The following is a 20,775-nucleotide window of genomic DNA, read 5'->3' as shown; positions in this document are numbered from 1 at the left end:
GCACTTGTGTTTGGAGTACTGAAAGAAAAAAGAAGAGAAGAGGGAGTGTGTCCGGGGATTGTCTGGAAATCACAGTGCCTGAAGTGCAAGGCAGCACTTGGAATAAAGCTCTGTCTGGGTTTCTGCCTTCTGGATGCAGTCCCTTGACTCTCCATTCTCTCTAAGCCTCGCTGGACACACTGGATCTCCATACCTTTAACCCTCCTGGATACAGACACCTTTTGGACCTTTTGCATTTTCCCCAATTTCTGGATAAAAGGAAGATTATTCTTTATCTATTTAATTTTGCAAGAACCTCCTTTTCACGTTTAGTACAAAAATGATCATGTCACAGAAATTTGGATTTTATTGATTTCAATCCCTCGTGCTCTGTCTGCTGAGGAGGACTAGATAAAAGAGGAGGATGAGGTATTTCAGGCACAGATGGCTTCTCTTCCTGACATGCTCTATTAATGCTTCATTATAGGATTAAAAAGAAGAAGCAAATATTGATAAAGAATACTCAATAGGAACACTGGTAGGACTGTTGAAGAGTGGGTCTCTTTTTATTAGTGTGTCTTTTGATGAATATTTTTTTTAGTTTACATTATTTGACCTTTTTCAAGATGCCTTGGTTTTGGAAATACTTTCAAGGAATTATGACTACTAAATTATGTGCTTAGTAGAAAAGGGATATGAGAGACAAAATCTCCTAACTGGTACTTTTTGTTTTTCTTTGCCGAACTCAGTTTTATGTAACAGAGTGTGCAGTTCTCACCTTAAAAGGAATCTCATATAGCTTAGGCTGCTGCTCTTGGAGATGGTGAAAGTAGCTGAAGCTCTGCTTTGATTTTTTTCCTGTTGTGGCAGCGGGAAGGAGATTCAAGAGGAAGCAGCACTAAGGAAGGAAAGGATTTTGGCTTTTACTCTTGTTTTTTGAGTTTAGAACTCAGCTGATCAAAAAGGAAACGAAGGATTATTGTCCAAAATGGATGCAATTATTCTGTTTTGGATTTTGGACATCTGACTCAAGACGCTTTTGTATACTCTCTTAATATTTAATATGTTGTCTGTATTAAACTTTTCCCAGACCAGTGCAAAGGAAACATTTTTATTGTGTTTCAGCATTGCACATGCAGATACCAACATGTAGCCCTGGACTGAGAGCTGGAACATTTTCTGACTTGGAATATTTATGCTTAATGTTAAGCATTGTAAACACATTGCAAACTGGGAATTCAGTGCATGACCATGTATGACTCTAAAAAAGGACTGAGCTATCGGATAAGTTCTGAACCTCTCTAATATTCACTGCTGGCTTTGTTTGTGGAATAGTAACCATCCCATCTCACCCCCTTGAGGGCGCTGTAGTTTGGGATGGGAAAACCACTAAGCCGCCCGGACTGCTTGCGGCAGAACCCTAGGTGCCTTGGGAAGGGTGATGATGAAGAGGCATATATTGAAGACTGCTATGTACCCCAGCGCTCAATTTATGACACAATGCGCATCAATGAGCAGATTGATCAGGGTTCAAAGCTCAGCCAGCCTTCTCGCAGCACTTTGGGTTCAGGGGGTGGTGAGGGAAGTACAATATCCAGCAATGGGACATTGGGAGCTGACATAGGTGGAGTATTTGTTGCACGAGGAGGACCTGCAGATGCAGGTGTAAGGAAGTTGGATGAAAGAGTTATTTTTGATGCTCTTAAACTCACTGGTGACCCTCAGAGTATGTCACCTGTCGGAGGACTCAGCACTGGAGTGGTCATTCCTGCATCAAATTCAGCTGCAGTTGGAGCAGCAGTTGTGACCAAAAGGCGGCATCAAGGGGGTGACAAGAAGGACAATCCAAATCGGCGGTCCTGGAAAGCTTTCATGCCCCCTACCTACCCGGAATTTGCAGAGCGGTTAGAGATGTCACCTGGAGAGAGTGGAGAGAAGCGTCTGTCTGGGGCTGGAATCCCGGTTTCTCCTCTCCATCCTGTACCATCTTTAATAGCATCATCTTTTTCTTCTACATCATCGCCTCCTTTAGTATCACCTTTCTCACCTTCTCCTGTCTCATCTGGAGGTCCTCAAACTCCACCAGTCTCCAGCTCCCCTTCTTTCACTCCCACTGTTAGCCCAGTTCCTTCACATCTTCCTCATGCTCTCAGACAAAAACAGCTCATTCAAATGCAGTCCCACAAACCTGTTACTGTTCTGTCCTCTCCCTCGAAAGAACAACCACCCACAAAAACTACTTTTTCTCATTCAGACTTACCACGGTCTACTCCTAGTGTCTCTCAGCAAAATGAGAGAAAGAAAGGAGAGCAGATTAAACCAACACCAGCCCCAATGTGTGTTAGAAGCATCTCAGAAGAACCACCACAAAACTGGGAAACTAATGCAGTTAGAACCTCTGATAATGAGCGAGACTCACCGCTACTAGAACATGACCAAGACACAGCACCTCTAATACCTCCGAAACCAATATTTTGTCCCCCCACAAAAGCTCGTACCTGGCCCCGCAGTATAAGAGGAAATAAAAGGTCACTGGGGCATGGGAGGGTTCTTCCCATTCTGCCTCCACTACCCCCTGTTCTTGGTGAAGACAGTGATGAGGAATCTTTGTACCTGTTGGATCCTCCGTCACCTTTCCTACAAGAAGGAGAGGGACTTAATTATGAGGGTTTGCCCCTGTCTCCCTGTATTAGTCAGGAAGGTGGGGAGGATGGTTTATTGGGCTGGCCCCTTCCTACTGGTGGGCTACGAGAAAAGACTGCCTCAGAACTGTGCTTTGAAGAAGATGAACGCAGAATCTTGGCGGAGTTAGAAGAGGAGGATGAGGTGGATAGAGAACAACAAAAGAAAGAAGAAGAGGAGAGATTCGAGATGGAGGAGAGAAATTGGCAAGCAGTGTTAAAACTGGAGAGCAGTGAAACAAGTGGTATATCTTGGGAGGTAGAAGAAGAGCAATCACAGTTATTGGATTGGGAGACACAACAACTTGCATCATCAGGACACTGGCCTCTGTTGACACCCCCTGTAGGATTTGGAGGCTCAGAGGCCCCCAGTGCTTCCCCTTGCCCCAGCTCTGAAGCAGGTTCAGATGAACTTTTTCTTGAGCTTGAGAGACAGTGTTTGGAAGACACAGATAATTCAGCTGTTTCTGAGCAAAAGGATTTTTCTCACACTTCTGAATACTCTGATACCTGTGACAACTTTCCTAGTATTAAAACTGATCAAACCGATGCAAGATATGAATGTGACGTCAAAGAGCTGGATAATAAAGATTGTGCTGTGACGTCAGAACATGATGTCACAGATCTGGCTGAGCCATATGTAACACAAATAAAGCAACATTCACCAGAAAGTATGAATAGCTGCTCTTCTGTTGAAAATAACCAAAGCCCAAGCCAATTGCAAGTATGCTTTCCCTGTACTAGTGGAGAAAATGACAATGATCAAGATGATTTTATGTCATTCATAGCTGATGCAGATGCTTTAGATTCTGAATCCAGCGGTATTCAAACCTCACACCAAGATGTTACCGTTCCATCCGATGCAATTCAAACTGTGAGCTTTGAGCGACCAGAGAGTGATTCAGATTTAGGCAGCGGAGCTTCATCAGATCATGAAAAGCAAGAGGATGAGGATGTTATGAAAGAAGATGTGGCATCTGAGGTTCAGCAAATCTCAGTACAACATGGAATTTACACCCCCGAGAATTTGAATGCAGAGGCTGAAAGTAATATGAACCTTGGCATCTTTACAACTGTTTTGGAAGGATTGGAAATTGAGGACAGTGTTCACCAGTCCCCAGAGTGCTCTATCTTGGAAAATGGGAAAGAAAAGGAAGTTAGGAACAGTCACTGTGAGACTGTCTCTCATGAGGATGCAGTTTCCTCTGAACTTGCTCATGTAACTATGGAAACTGACCAGGAAAGGGCTTCTTCAAAATCAAAGAAAGAAGAGATTTCAGTCTCCATGGAAGTTTTTGTTGAAGGGGAGGTCTCTTTACATGAGTGGGAATTAGCAGAAACAGATAAAGGAACCACAAGTACACCAAAATCAGATGCCTCATACCCACAGTTAAACTCGCCCAATATGGGTATTGAGTCTGCTCCACCTTCCCCACTGCCACTGTTGACCACTAAACATGAGTCAGGAATTGCAGGACATGACCACAAAGATAATGATGCTTTTGTTGCAACTGACAGTTTTGTTTATTTAGCTGTATCTGTGCCACCACAGTATCCTCAGGATTGTCCCCCATCTCCATCAGTGGAATCAGCCCCTCCTAGCCCTCTCCCAAGATGCCACCCTGAGCCAGAGGAAGGGGCATTTCTTTCTTCCGATAGTTTTGTTTACCTAGCAGCTCCTGAGCGGTTTGTGTCCGATGGAGGTTCTGCTTGTGAAGACTGTCAGGATTTGGACTATGAGTCAGAGGAGACGAGATCAGGTGTTGATTTTGTACTTGGATCAATGACTGGAGATAGTGAATGGGACTCGGATGGATCAGGCTTAGAGCTTGTTCACCAACAAAAAGACCAGTGGGAGCAACTAGAACCAGGCATTTTGCATGGTCTCTTTAACCAAGAAGAAAAGGAGGCAAACTTTCAGGAGTGTGTAACATCATGTGACAGTGACTGTGAGGCCACCTGTGAAGCAAGTTCTATGGAAGACATCATACCACTAAAACATGACCTTGATTTTGACACACAGGTAAAAAAAACCTATTTAAGTTTGTTTCCATCAGTCCATCCAAATCTAACTGTATTTCTAGGTTGACCCTTCTTAACCGTCTAGTGCATACAGTAGTTTTCAAACTCAATTCCTGGAGGGCTGCAGCTCTGCACAGTTTTGCTCCAACCCTATTCAAACACAGCTAAGTCAAATAATTGAGGTGTTCAAAAGATTCTTGAACACCTTGATTAGTTGCATCAGCTGTGTTTGAAGGCTGGAGTAAAACTGTGTAGAGCTGCAGCCCTCCAGGAATTGAGTTTGAGACCTATGATCTAGTGCTTTTGTTGACCAGGAGTAAATAATTACATGTATATGTAAATTACGGGTAGTGATTCTCAAACTGTGATCTGTCTGTTAATTCACAATTAAGACAATATATCTAAAATATGTTTCTAAAAAGTAACTGACAAAAAGGACCACATTTTATTTTATTTAAACATTGATTTAAGTAGTTATGATTCAACGTACAAATCAGTGTTAAAACATTAAAAACATTCTAGCCAGTTTCATGACCAAAAGAAGCCGATTAGTTAATTTGTGTGAAGAATGAACAGGATTTGGACTGTTCATTCTGAAGATTGACAGTTTGGAACTGCTGGTAATAAGCCACTACTCCCCTAGACTGGGCATTTTAGGTGATCCACAATTTTTGTTGAACTCCATGACTCAACTAAAATAGTCTGAGATACAACAGTATCTCTGTGAAGTCTTCTAATATCCTTCAGGGTTTTTTCCCAGTCCTTTGTACCTTGCAAATGTTTGCATTTGTTTACTTTAGTTTTTGGTCCGGAAGGTCACAGATTTAGACCGTAAATGGGTTCAAGCAAGCATTGGATACTTTTTGAATATTATATAGTGTTTGTATTTAGTTTGAAGTATATATCTTCTTGGATTCTTTTTTTTTAATTGCAGGTGTAATCACATGAGCACAAACATGTTTGTTGAGTTAAAAGCATGCTTACTCCATTGTAGTTTATTGAACGTTTGTGTGTTTGGTTACAGGCAAATGGGTTTGTGCACTCATTTGCATGTTTGCTTTTGCTGGCTGTTTGAGCACAGCTTTGTCTAAGTAAGCAAAATGTGTGTGTTTGAAAGAGATTTAGAACAGACAGGAATGTTTTTTGTAAATGCATATTAGATTTCTTGACATAATATGAGTGTGCGCTTTATGTTCTCTCTCGGCTGGCGTGACAAGGCTGGCGTCTGCTCTGTTTCACAGTGACAGTGGCGGGTGGCCAAGAGACTGCCTCTTAGTTTTTAAACTCTGTGGATGGTTGTTGCATTGCTGTCTCTATCAGCCTGACTGGTCATCCACATCTGATTTGACTCTCTGCTTGGACCAAATCTGTGTGGTTTCTCTCAAACCCCCTGTCTCCTCAAATGTAATCAGATGCAGGAACCCTGTCATGCTGGATTTTAGTAGAGAGGATTTTAGCAACTGAGGGATGGGACAGGATCAGTTAACAAATAATATTTAAACTCGGTTGGGGTATAAAAATTAAAAGAGCAAGAAAAAATGTCTGATTTGAAGGTTTGGCTGTCATCCAGAGCAGAACCAACTCAAAATCCCCCCCACCCCTACTTTTTATCCAAGCTGCAGACCGATGATTCTGCAATTGAGATAAGTAAGTGAAAAATAAACATCAGGCTGTGTTAGAGCAGCCACATTTACCAGCAACACAGAAACACTGTGCTAAGTTGTTGGAAATATAAACAAATGATTAGGACATGTCAGTCCTATCAGCGCAGGGCCAGACTATTGGCCCCGCAATACCCACAAAGACAGAGGAAGTCAACCAGAGACTTCAGGAAAGATCTGTGCAATTCTTTAGAGCAGCCCTCCGTTACGGCCCATCTCCAGTGAAATTCTACACTGCACCGTTGGCTGATTTGGAGGATAAGGCTAGAAGATTTTGCAACAGCTTGATCATGAAACAAAGAGTCTCTATGGCAGAACACCTGGTAGTACTCAAAGTAAGGGCTGCATGAGCAATAAGAGGCGTCAGAAGAAACGTCTGACGTAACTTCTGAAACCCACACTCAATTTTGAGCCTGTCCAGGGTAGAGATTTAGAGACAGTCAGGTAAACAGACACACTAACTGATATTCACAGTGGAAAGGGAAGAGCAATCAGGTAGGGAGGGAGCGCTGATGTTATGGCATATGGTAACAGCGGGTATATTTGATTGTTTGGATAATAATGGCAGCAAAAGACTGTGCGGGAAACACCTGTGATAAAAGACTTTTGCAAACAAAAGAGTTTGAACAAGCCCTGTGGCAGTGTCTGCACAGCGACGGTCATAACAAAGCAGTCACATACGTTATGAACTCATTGTCTGTGCTTTTAACCTCAATTGGCCAGTATTTATCAATGGAACCATATTAATTATCTACTTGTAAGAACATTTGGGCTTGGAAATTGAGTTATGCATAGTTTTTTGAAAAGGAAGCGGTGATAAGGGGCTGCAGTAAGAAACTGGAAATACAAAGGAGGTGAAAGTGAAGAGCAGTGTTCATTTTAACAGCAAATTTTGATGTAGTTTTAGTCTTTTGACTAAAATTTTATTTTTAATCATATTTTAGTCAACTAAATTTCATAAGATTTTAGTCAACTAAATCTACTCAAGATTTCTAATTCTAATTCTAATTTAATAAAGCGAATTCTAAAGCGAAGATGTACATATAAAATAAAAGTGCAATATGCAATTTCGTTATCTTGTATGTTGTATGCGACTCCCTGATAATATATAGCACTACAGTATCATTACATCCTTACAGACGTAAGAAATAATCACATCGCTGAATGACGCCCTAAATAAATTGTTTTGGCGTAGAGGTACGCTGTAAATTGTGGCAGACGCAGACAGTGCGTGAACCTAGTGCGAGTTAGCTAAACTGTAGCCGCAGCTAAAATGAATCACGCCAGGAAACTCCTCATGAAAATCAATGCCATGATCATATGAATTTCAGACTGACTGACTGATTTAAGAACTTTTAATGTACAAACGAAGTAAATTCTCTAAAGGTCAGCGAGAGGCTAAAGCATTTCAGTTAAGCAAAAGCACACACGAGTAAATGAAAAGATCTGAGTTGTGTACATTTCGGGATGATTCCCTGGCATGTCGCTTTAGATTTGTTGTTTTTATGAGCTATTTCTGACCCCATACGGTGTGCGTCATGCATCACACACCAAGATTAATTCAGATTGGATATTTTCCAAAAAATGTCCCTTAATCACATTCTCGTCTCGTTTTTATTAATCAATGAAAATGTCAGTATATTTTTATTATAGTTGTGGTCATCATTAATTCGTTTTTATTTAGTTTTCGTCAGTAGAAACTTGTTCTTCACGAAAATTGTAAGAGTTTTTCGCCAACGAAATTACCACTGGTGAAGACAGGAAGAGTAGTAATGGAGATATTATATTTTAGACCTCTGTAGGATTAGAAAGGTGGCTAAAGGCTATATTTTCATTGGTTTGAGAGAAATCATATTCCTGTGATTTATTTTTTTGTATATACAGTGGTCCCTCATTATAACGCAGTTCACTTTTCGCGGCCTCACAGTTTCGCGGATGTTTTTAGCGCAATTTGACATGGCATCCTGACTGGCTGTAGACCATTGTCAATCAATCTCCTATGTGCCGTGTCTCCTGTACGGTACAGAATTTGTTCAGCTTGCTAAATTTACATAAATCTTTGATCGCTAGTTCTGTGACTCTAAAGTGTTGGACTGTGTGTTTGCATGATTACATGATGTTGAAGAAGCGTTCTGCACCATCAAAGGCACTTGCGGTAGCACCAAAAGCCAGAGGAAAATGCTAACCATCACACAAAAAGTTGTACTTCTGGACATGCTAAAGGAAGGTAGAAGTTATGTGGCTGTAGGGCATCATTACGGAATAAATACATGAAGATCAAATGGTTTTGATTTTTGGTTTCATTCTATAATACTGGACTTATTTTTCTACGAAGGTTTGAACTTTGAGAGTGTTTAAACAAGAGAGAAACGTCTGAAAATGTTATTGCATGTCTAAGAAAAGTGTGTAGTGAGGGGTTTTACAGCCTTAAAAAATCTATAATAATTGAAAAAATAAAGCGGACTACTTTGCGGATTTCGCCTATTGCAGGTTATTTTTCAAAAGTAATTCCTATGAATAACAGGGGACCACTGTACTCTCAAGAAAGTGATGCTTCTCGTTTCTTCAAGAAGAATAGACATTTATTTGTTTTTTTGGTTGCATGTTTTTATAGCTCTGGATTATTTATGGAGACTGAAGATTGAGTTTCATGCCTTGATTCAGTGTGCAAAGTTTGTAGAACATTAAAAAAGTGTCAATGAAAGTATTCAAGACACATTTAGCCTTCATTGTTTATAAATGTGTGTGTGACATAGATCATTTTGATTAAAACACCACAGAACTTTCAAATACAAATCAGTCAGGCAGCAGTTTGTACACACTTAACAAGTCATTAAATTCCAACTATTGTATTTCAATTCATCCATTAAAAATATTAATGAATGGGTCAAAGACAAGATGTCCAATTTTCGAAGTTAATTTATGAACATACAGTAGAAAGCAAGTATTAAGTGCAAGTAGTTTTTACCTTCTAGAAACTTGTGAACTGTGATCTCCAACCTGATTTCAAGTAGGACGTGTTGCTGGATTAACATCTATGTTGATCCTGGAACAACATTCAAATCAGCCAATCAGAAAAAAGGTTTATGCACTTCTACATGATTGTTATCCAACTATTATTCCCCTCTGATTTGGGAATGATTTACAGTTATGGTTGAGTTCAGGAGTAGGCAATAGGTGTGAATTACATTGTCGAACTAAAATGATGTTCCAGGATCAACATAGATGTTAATCCAGGATCGAAATTATGACAAGTGAACTGTGATGTCTAAATAGGGGTTTTCATGTCATCAAATTATTCTTGTACATATGCAAGAAAACATTATCTAAGCATGTTACACTGAATGTCATTTTAATGGGTGTCTTTTCCAAGTTTATAATGGATTTCCTCTGGAAAAAAGTATTGGACCGGACACGTTCTTATTTACAGAAAACAATATTGAATCCCTTTCATGAAAGCACTTTCATCTTAGACTTACAGATACAGTGAACAACTTCCGTTTGAGAGAAACACCTGGGTGTGTCCAGACTTTTGACTGCTTCTGTAATTAAGTTTGATGGATTTTATCTTACTTTCTGCAAAAGAAATTGCATATGAATAACTTAACTGTGATGCTTTTTGGTGTGGAACAATGTTTAGAAAGCTCAGCTCAGTTTGGGGTAGATATTAGTCAACTCCTAGCGTTTTATGAAATGAAATGTGGGCATACTCACATGTGACATGGAGTTGTGCTTCAAACTGGAGAGAAAGAGAGAAACAAAAGACTTCAATGGCAGTGATGTTGTGGGTTGGTCATAAGATAGAGTGCTGCCAGTAGCTAAATGTGATCTGTGGGGGTTCAAGTGAGAAACAACAGAGTTTAAAGAGTGCTGAAGAGAGAAGTATGAAGCGGTCGTGTGTGTGTGTGTGTGTGTGTGTGTGTGTATGTGAGAAAGAGAGTGATTGGTCTGCTGGCCAGATTGGTTGAGAGCGTTTGACTGGAATGACAGGCATCCTAGATATTTTCCAGAGGCCTGCATTACAAGAGCCCAACACCCTGAGAGACGAGTATAGAGAAGAGAAGCTGTTGTTTGCACTGACCTCTTTCTGTTGTTGCATGGATATGTTTAGCTACATCCTACTTGCATGTGGACACAATCATCTTTGTAGCGATTTCAAAGTTCAGAGCAAGGTTATTTTAGTAAATGAAAACTGAAATACTAAAACTGTTGGTAAAAAAAAAACGTTTTCGTTGACTGAAATAAAAAAAAAAATTCTCAATAAATAAAAACTGCACAAAACCTACTACAGTCACTGAAAAACAAACAGAAATAAAGTTATAATTAGGAAAAAAAATGCTATGGTGGGAAATCTGACCTGCGGCTGTTCAGAGAAACAACTGTAGATGCATAGTTACAGACTAACACATCAGTCAAAATCATGAGTATTACATCTTTTAGATATAAACATACATGCTCTATAGTTTCTGCTTTTGCTAGCCATCTTTAACCAATTAACTGCCTGCTCTACCAATTGGTTGACCATATTTTGCCTGTTTTAAATAATGGTTACACTACACAGCATTGTTTGTTTACAAAATAATCAAACAAACATAATCCTGTTGCACTACTACACTTGATTTTGGGTTTATTGTAAAACGAAACAAAACAAGAAAACATGTTAAATGAGAATCTGAAATATTTGATGGCATACTTCAAAAAATAAAGATGATTCAGTGTTCAAAAATGTTTTATTTTGAATACATTTTTAAATAAACTGGTCTTACACTTCATATTTTCAGATTTTTCATAGTATATGTATTAATTCCGGTACTTTACCCATAAGCCGACATGTCAACCATTTGGTAGAGCCTGATTTCTAATTTGAGAAATGATGGCATGTTGAAAAAAATGCATTGTGTGTGTGTTAACTAGCGACATTAGGAATTTAGAAATGCAATTAAAATAAATTTTTCTTGGTGGGGTTATTTTAAATACATATAAAGTATGATCTTTAATATAAAGATTGTCTGAATTCATATTTTTCACTTTTATTTGTTAAATTTGGAGCTTTTTGGATTCAGTGTTTGTAAAATAGTTCTTTTCTTTTTATTAACTTAAGGGGTATGCACGATAGTTAATGTAAGCTGTGCAAACATTAAACTAAACCATACTACTGAAGGCAGCAGCAGATAGTTCTCCTCAGATCTTGAAAATAAAATAAACTGTTTGAAATTAAGCTTTAGAACTGTGACTCAAAGCCAACTCATATCAGTGATTCAGCATCTACATTTAATAATGTTAAAGAGGTATAATATGTATTAATTAGATTATAAACCAGTGATGCCCAACCTAGGGCCCGCGGGCCAAAGTTGGCCCTTTGTATCCTTTGATTTGGCCCGCCAGAGGAAAAATGATTGGGAAGGATTGGAAATGTTTGTTTTTTATTAGGTTAGTTAAATTAATGTATATTTTCTGAATAATTAAATGCATTAGTAAATGTGGTTGAAGTAATTTTTTCTATTTATTCTTTAAATATTATTAAATACAATAAGGAAGTTACCCATGGCAACTTTAATTTAAAGCTGCCTTTCCACTTTACACAACATTTGCACACGGCTGTTGGAATACGCCCCCCTTGTGGCAGTCGCACAAAATTTTCAGTTTTGTCGCGCATCATGGGAGAGAAGCTGTTCTCGCAGTGTCCGAAATAAAGGAGTGCAGAAGCAAGAGCCTTTACTCTCCGTGCGTTCACCATGGTTGCATGAATGAAATACTAGAAACTCATAGACCACTAAAAATTTTGGAGGGAATGTGGAGGCAACATTTAAAAATGCTATTTTTTATTACTCATTTATGAATAGAATTTTTATTTAATTTAGACTTTTCACTGATTCAAAACAGTATTTCTCATCTTGTGCTCACAGACCTGGACAACACTGGAATACATCACATCCAGTTGGCCAGTCGCATATGGTCTAGTCGCAGGAGTTATAATATTTCAATATATCCACAGCTCAAATCGGATACGAATTTTCCGCATACGGAGATGATCAGCTCCCGGACTACTCTCCATTAGAAATGAATGACTTCCGATCTGTCACTTGTCGTTTGTCGTGTGCAATGCAAAGGCGGCATAATACAGTTTACTATATTTAATTTCAGCCCACAGCTCTCAATCAAGCTTGGATTTTGGCCCTTCATTAGAAAAACTTTGGGCACCCCTGTTATAAACCTTACCATTTCATTGGAGTGCAGTGAGTGCACTATTCTTCGCTTCTGAATGGCTGTATTTAATTTTCTTTAATGTTTCGTCTGGTGCAAACAGCCAAATTGCTTATCACTGCAAATCTTGTCAAGTAGCATGTGGTTAGGACACACGGTTACAATGTAACCTGCTCACCTATTGTTTACATTCGTAATATTGATATTATTTGCTCATTTCGGAGTCTGCTACTGTCCACCGGAGGTTGCATTTCAGCCACAGATGCCCACTTTGAGCGCCTTCCTAATTGAATGAATCAAATACACTGTTTTCCAGCAAGGTAACCCGGGGTGCTGAAATATAATTGGCTAAACTGGCAGTGGATGGGTTAAAAAAAAAAAAAAACAAAGACAGCCGTTTCAGCATGTAATGCACATTTTCAAGAATATCTGACTCCAGCATTGTTTTTTAGATAATCAAGAATGTTCACTTGGCATGTCACTTAAATATCTGCAAACATATGATGGTATTTTTATGCTTTAGAGTCAAAAACTTACATACAGCACCTTTAACTCTGCTAAACTAGAATTACTCAAACAGATACCAAATATATCAAAACTAAAACGAAATACAAAATAAAACTAAACAAAACCATTAATGAAACAAACTAAAACTAAACTGAAATATACAGGAAATTTTAAAGTAGCATCGAAGTAAAAACTATTTTAGAAATACAAAACTGTAATAGCTTTGGTTCTGAGCATCTAAATTAGCCGTAGCATAAACGTTCAGACATATAATTGTCTTTGAAATAATTAACAGCTTTGCTTTGGATTTGGCCACACGAGTTGCGGAGGATCTGCCACAGATGCAGATGAATGAGTTATTTCGGTGCTGGTGGGTGAAAAGTGCCACATGTGATGAATGATCAGGATTAAAAACGGGAAATGGCTCTAAGTGTACACACCAAGGAGGAGGAGGCCTGGATGATGGATTCAGGATAATGTTAGACAGGATATAGAAAGACAAAAGGGGACCAAACAGCGTCGCTCGCACAGTCGAGTACACTCTCACAGTCACATATACTGCGGAGCAGAGGGTGGAGCAGGTTGAAGCTGTGGTTCATTGTTTTGAGGCCGACAGACATCCTGTTTGAAGCAGGAATGAAGCCCCTCGCCACAAGGCAGCTGCAAATAAACCAACACACACTGACACGCAAAGGATGCTGGATTTTATTTAAATGTCCATGCTTATTTCCCCTTGGTTTACAGTTTAAGTATGCTTGCTATCATCTAAATCTTAAAATTAATCTTTGGTGCAAAAAAATTTATTTTACAATGGTAAAATATCAGTTTAAATATCTACTACTATAAAGTAGGTGGAAAATATGTAAGATGATTAACATTCACATTAGTAGTATTCATAAAACATTAGGCTAAAAGTACCTCCCAACTAATTCCAGTGAGATTCTGGAGTGTGCATCCAAGGAAGTGCATTAATGTGGCTCTATTTCAGCACCGCTGCTTCTGGAAGCATTTTTTTCCCTTTGTTTTTTCCCCCTGACAGGAATTTAAAAAATGTCTTTGTCAAAGTTTTATAAGCCCTGAACTAAAACAACCAACTACGAGATTAATCACATTTCCAACTTTAATTACAAGCAAAGTTGGCTTAAAATTGGCACAAAAAGACAAAAACAAATATATATGGATGCTCCCATTAGGATTTTTGCGGCCGATACAGAGTACTGATACTTTGTCATGGAGAACGGCCGATACCAAGTACCGATTCTAATTCTTTATAATGCATTATGAACATTTTCCCTCTAAGTATGAGCCTTAAGTGAAGATCTCTCCTTAGTTAAGAGAATAAATGAAGGATGCTCCATATAATCTCTTAAACATGTCTTTTATAACCATTTGGGTGTGAACGTGATGAAAGGAGAATATGCTTCCGGGAGAAAGGAGAGCTTCCGGGAGAGGTCATAGGGTTGGATGGGACACTAGACAAGGGTGATTGCTCCACTCGTGTCACAGCAGCTCAAACACTGGATATACAGTGATCGTGTGAATCACATATAAACAGTTTCTGCACATTTGTATATATTTTACAGTTGAAGTCAGAATTATTAAACCCTCTGAATTATTAGCCCCCTGTTTTTTTTTTTTTCCCCAATTTCTGTTTAAGAAAGAGAAGATATTTTCAACAGCATGTATTTACAGATGAATAACAGAAAAACACAAGCATTTAAGTTAGTTCTCTATGGAGAAAAGCAACTGATGCTGAAGGTCAGAAAAAAACAACTTAGTAATGGTACAACATGTAATCAATAATATTTATTCATTCATTCAGCTTAGTCCAATATTTTACAGGTCACCACAGCGGAATGAACCGCCAACTATTTCAGCATATGTTTTATGCTACACTCACGCATTTACGCATCATACACTACAGCCAATTTAGTTTATTCAATTTACCTATAGCGCATGTCTTTGGACTGTGGGGGAAACCGGAGCACCCGGAGGAAACCCACGGCAACATGAGAAGAACATGCAAACTCCACATAGAAACGCCAACTGACCCAGCAGGGACTCGAACCAGCGACCTTCTTGCTGTGAGGCGACAGTGCCAACCACTGAGCCACCCAGCCACCACATCAGTAATACTATATAACATACTTTTAATCAGTTGTGAAGATTGTCCCTCATCAAATCCAGTGTCTAATACGAAATAATTTCGTCTCAATGCTGAAGTAAAATGGACCTCATGTTAACTTTGGTAGTTGTTAATTATGGCATCGGTTAGAGGTATTTGGCAATCTATATGTGGGCAGCCACTGTGTTGGATATTCTGTCAGAACTGTAGTGTTGGGTTGTTGAAGAAATAGAGCTGCACAGCATTGCTGCCAAGGCCCTGTATTTAATTTCAGTCAATGTGTGAGGGCTGAAAACTGCCTCCCTGTTTATAAATGGCCATGCCACCATTATCATGTTGTAGTGTTTGTACAGCCTTGACCTGTTTAGATATGTTCTGTAATATCCCATGTCCAGTAGCATAACAAGTGTGTTAGTTATACACTAATCAAGTCATTTGTGTATCTTTTCCCACTCACACTGTAGGCTGTGGAAAGGGAGCAGGTAGACAGCATTCAGCCTAAACTGCAACATGTCAACGCTGTGGGTCAAGGCCTTATTCAGAGCGCAGCCAAACACACTGATACTCAGGCTCTGGAACATGACTTGGAGACCACCAACCTGCACTGGAACTCCCTCAACAAGAGGGTATGCTTGCAGTTATTTTTAGACATTATCTTAGCGTACTGATAGGAATGCATTTATTAAATGTTCATTTTATTCAATTCACAGGTTGCTGAAAGAATCGCACAGCTGCAAGAGGCCCTGTTGCATTGTGGGAAGTTTCAAGACGCCCTGGAGCCACTCTTGAGCTGGCTGAGTGACACAGAGGAGCTGATAGCCAATCAGAAACCTCCATCTGCTGAGTACCGTGTTGTCAAGGCACAAATTCAAGAGCAAAAGGTTTGATTTTATTTAAAAATTATGTATGTTATATTATATTATTTTATATTTTATTTTATATTTTGTTATATTATATTATACTATGTATATTATTTTATATAATATTTTATTTTATTACATTTTATATTTTATTATATTATATTTTATTATATTTTATTGTTTTTTATTATTATATTATATATTTTATTTTATTATATTTTATTAAATTATATTATTTTTATTAATTATATTATATTATATTTATTATATTATATTATTTTTTATTGTATTATATTATATTATTTTTTATTGTATTATATTATATTGTATTGTATTATATTATATTATAGTATATTATATTATATTATAATTATTATATTATATTATATTATATTATATTATATTATAGTATATTATATTATATTATATTTATTATATTATATTATATTATATTATATTATATTATATTATATTATATTATATTATATTATATTTATTATATTATATTTATTATATTATATTATATTATATTATATTATATTTATTGTATTATATTATATTATATTATATTTATTATATTGTATTATATTATATTTATTATATTATAGTATATTATATTATATTATATTATATTATATTATATTATATTATATTATATTATATTATATTTATTGTATTATATTATATTATATTATATTATATTATATTATATTTATTATATTATATTTATTATATTATATTATATTATATTATATTATATTATATTATATTATATTATATTATATTATATTATATTATATTATATTATATTTATTGTATTATATTATATTGTATTATATTATATTTATTGTATTATATTATATTATATTATATTATATTTATTGTATTATATTATATTATATTTATTGTATTATATTATATTATATTTATTGTATTATATTATATTATATTATATTATATTATATTATATTATATTATATTATATTATATTATATTATATTATATTATATTATATTTATTATATTATATTATATTATTTTTTATTGTATTATATTATAGTATATTATATTATATTATATTTATTATATTATATTATATTATATTATATTATATTATATTATATTATATTATATTATATTATATTTATTATATTGTATTATATTATATTATATTATATTATATTATATTATATTATATTATATTATATTATATTATATTATATTATAGTATATTATATTATATTATATTTATTATATTATATTATTTTTTATTGTATTATATTATATTATATTATATTATATTATATTATATTTATTATATTATATTATATTTATTATATTATATTTATTATATTATATTATATTATATTATATTATATTATATTATATTTATTATATTATATTATTTTTTATTGTATTATATTATATTATATTATATTATATTATATTATATTATATTATATTTATTATATTATATTTATTATATTATATTGTATTATAGTATATTATATTATATTATATTATATTATATTATATTATATTATATTATATTTATTATATTATATTATATTATATTATATTATATTATATTATATTTATTATATTATATTATTTTTTATTGTATTATATTATATTATATTATATTATATTATATTATATTATATTATATTATATTTATTATATTATATTTATTATATTATATTGTATTATAGTATATTATATTATATTATATTATATTATATTATATTTATTATATTATATTATATTATATTATATTATATTATATTATATTATAGTATAGTATAGTATAGTATATTATATTATATTTATTATATTATATTATATTATATTATATTTATTATATTATATTGAGAAAAAATATTTATTTTAATAATATTTTAAAAGTTACTGCAGATGAAAGATCAATAAAGTAATTAAACTACACTGTAGAAAGATATGACAAACTCATGTTGCTTTAACCCTTATGTGCTGTTGGGGATCTTTTCATCCACTCTGGGGTGATTTTGAGTCTTAATTTGGCCATAACCTTTTCTGTGTTTGAGCTAGCAAAATTATTTTTGGTGACAAATCTAATCTTGACACATATTTTAAGAAAATGCTTTGATTTTTTTTAAAAAACTCAACGATACACTGTGGGCAAATTTACTATCATTTTGTTATGTTCAGGATGAAAACATCCATTGAATTAAACTGCTGTAAAAATGCATCAGATAAATATTTTTTCAAAAATTGTTTTGCATAAATCTGTTAATCGTAAATCTCAAAGTTTTGCATAAATCTCAGTCCTGATCAAAACCACTGAATTGCTTAGAAAAATAGAGGATTTTGACTCTTTATTTGCCAAATTAAAAAATGATGTCACTGATTTGGTGGAAAAAAGCACACAACATGACGTATTTATTAGTATAAAAAGTAATTGTGGACTGAATGTTTTTTAACCTTTTATCAATGTTTTGGACATGTGAAACAACATTGCCTCTGATTAATTTTCTTTTTTTTCCTCCCTAATTTACTGTTTTTGCCCTATTGACTTCCATTATAACCAATTTTTTGGATTACAAAACCATGACACCATATTATCATGCATTTTTAATTGTTGGTGGTTTTCCCTGTTGGAAAGAGGTAAAACTTGTAATGTTTGCCGTTGACCATCAATTAACTGTTTAGATAGGCCTGTGCAAAAACATTTAGTGTCTGGATTTTATATAGAGTATAACAGCAAATTAAAATGTGTGAATGTGTGTCTGTGAGTGTGTGAGAGTGACCTTTACGCATTTACCTTGATGTGTCTGAGAAAATCAAAATACACATCAGCTCTCAGAAATACATGGAGTAAACAAATCAAAGACTGTGTATTTATGCACCCTCAAATGTGGTTATAATGGAAGTCAGTGGGGGAAAAACAGCCACCAACTGTAAATTATGGAGAAAAAATGAAAATCTAACAATGCATCAAAGCCAATGTTGTTACTAATCTTTCACATGTCCAAGACTGTTAAAAGGTCAAAAAAAAAACAGTCCACAATTACTTTTTATATTGAAAATACATCATTTTGTGTGTTTTTTTTCACCAAATCAGTGACATCATTTTTGAATTTGGCATTTAAAGAGTTAAAATCCTCAAATTTTCTAAACAATTTAGTAGTTTTGATCAGGACTGAGGTTGATTAACAGATTTGTGCAAAACTATTTAAAAATATATATTTATCTAATGCAATTTTACAGCAGTTTTATGTAGTGGATGTTTTAATCCAGAGCATAACAAAAGGGTAGTAAATTTGAACAGTGCACAAGGACTAATCTTTACCAGTTGGACCATTTTTTGTGATGCTAAAAGTTCAACTTAATATTTTGGTCCATTTGACTGATATATATAAAATATATATATTTTTTGACAGTGATGACATGATAATTCGTTCATGAATTCTAACTAAAAATGCCATATTTTATAAGCTTCTGCAACGGTTGCTGGATGACCGCCGTGGGACGGTAGAGATGATCAGGGCAGAAGGAGAGCGTATCGCTGCTACAGCCGAAACACAAGACCGAGACAAAATCCAGAAACAGCTTCAGAGTTTAGGAGAAAGATGGACAAACCTGCTGGAAAAGGCCAGCGCCAGGTAAACACCATAATCAGAGCAATATGGACACCTAGAAACAACCATAAAACCTCTTAATCCAATCTCTGACTCAGAACTCAATCACACTGGGCCATAAACCCAGTGGTCATAAGAACATAACACAAACATGTGCTTCTCATCTCACGTCCTCAGGCAACAGCAGCTCGAGGAACTGCAGGTGTTGGCATTACAGTTCCATGAGGCCGTGGAGCCGCTCAGCGAGTGGCTAAGCGCAACAGAGAGACGCCTGAGCTCTGCTGAGCCAATGGGAACCCAGACCTCCAAAATCACACAGCAGATTGTAAGGCACAAGGTAGAGTATACACAGCAGAAGATAGACAGAGAACCGAGATCTGTCATTTTAGCAAGCTATTTTCAGTGTCGAGGATCATTAGACTGACTAGAAATGCAGAGGAAGAGAACAGATTGTGAATCTCCTGTGGTTTTAAATGAACCAGTAGGAGTGCGGTTATCTAAGAAGACAGAATTCAGGTCTCTGGTCGTGATCCTGCCCACACACTTTTCCATTTCATCATGGTTCATTTTCTTATGATTGTGTTTCCATTTCATTTTGTTTTGATCCATGTATTATTTTGTTAATTATGATTTGTCGTTATTCTGCATTGTCATATATGTTTATGTTTGCCTTGTCTTTTTTTTCCTCCTTCTTCTCATCCAATCGCATCTTTTCTTTACTCTGGGCTAATGTCCCAGGCTCTCCAAGAGGAAGTCTCCTCTCGAGAGAATAATGTAGACCGCCTTGAGAGTCTCAGCCAATCTCTCCATCCGCTCAGCTGTGCAGCCGATCGTGATTGGCTGGGCGAGCGTGTGGGTGCAGTGCGCAGCGGGCACACAGAGCTGCGGGATTGGTGTGTTCGGAGAGAGGCCATGCTGGAGCAGGCGCTGGCCAATGCACAGCTGTTTGGAGAGGAAGAGGTGGAGGTCCTGAACTGGCTAGCTGAGGTGGCCCAGAGACTGGCTGAGGTCTCAGTGCAGAGTTATCAGCCGGAGCTCCTAGAGCAGCAGCACAAACACACACTGGTATGATTTTGCAGGTTATAGCGGCACAGGATTAAAAATACCTTGAGTCCTTTTA

The 20,775-nt window shown here is 35.8% G+C and overlaps 1 protein-coding gene across 1 annotated transcript in view; it reads left to right on the top strand.

The window, feature by feature from the left end:
- macf1a (microtubule actin crosslinking factor 1a) overlaps window positions 1-20,775 on the top strand; it is a 388,147-nt gene that overhangs the window by 318,156 nt on the left and 49,216 nt on the right. Inside the window, 5 exon segments of the mRNA XM_056479293.1 lie at window positions 15,644-15,805; window positions 15,890-16,060; window positions 19,513-19,679; window positions 19,833-19,992; window positions 20,394-20,720. Coding sequence (XP_056335268.1) covers window positions 15,644-15,805; window positions 15,890-16,060; window positions 19,513-19,679; window positions 19,833-19,992; window positions 20,394-20,720 — 987 coding nt within the window.

The sequence above is a fragment of the Danio aesculapii genome, chromosome 19, assembly GCF_903798145.1.
Source record: "Danio aesculapii chromosome 19, fDanAes4.1, whole genome shotgun sequence".
Lineage (NCBI taxonomy): Eukaryota > Metazoa > Chordata > Actinopteri > Cypriniformes > Danionidae > Danio > Danio aesculapii.
The sequence above is the reverse complement of the archived record's forward strand: the minus strand, read 5'-3'. Positions and strand labels throughout refer to the sequence as shown.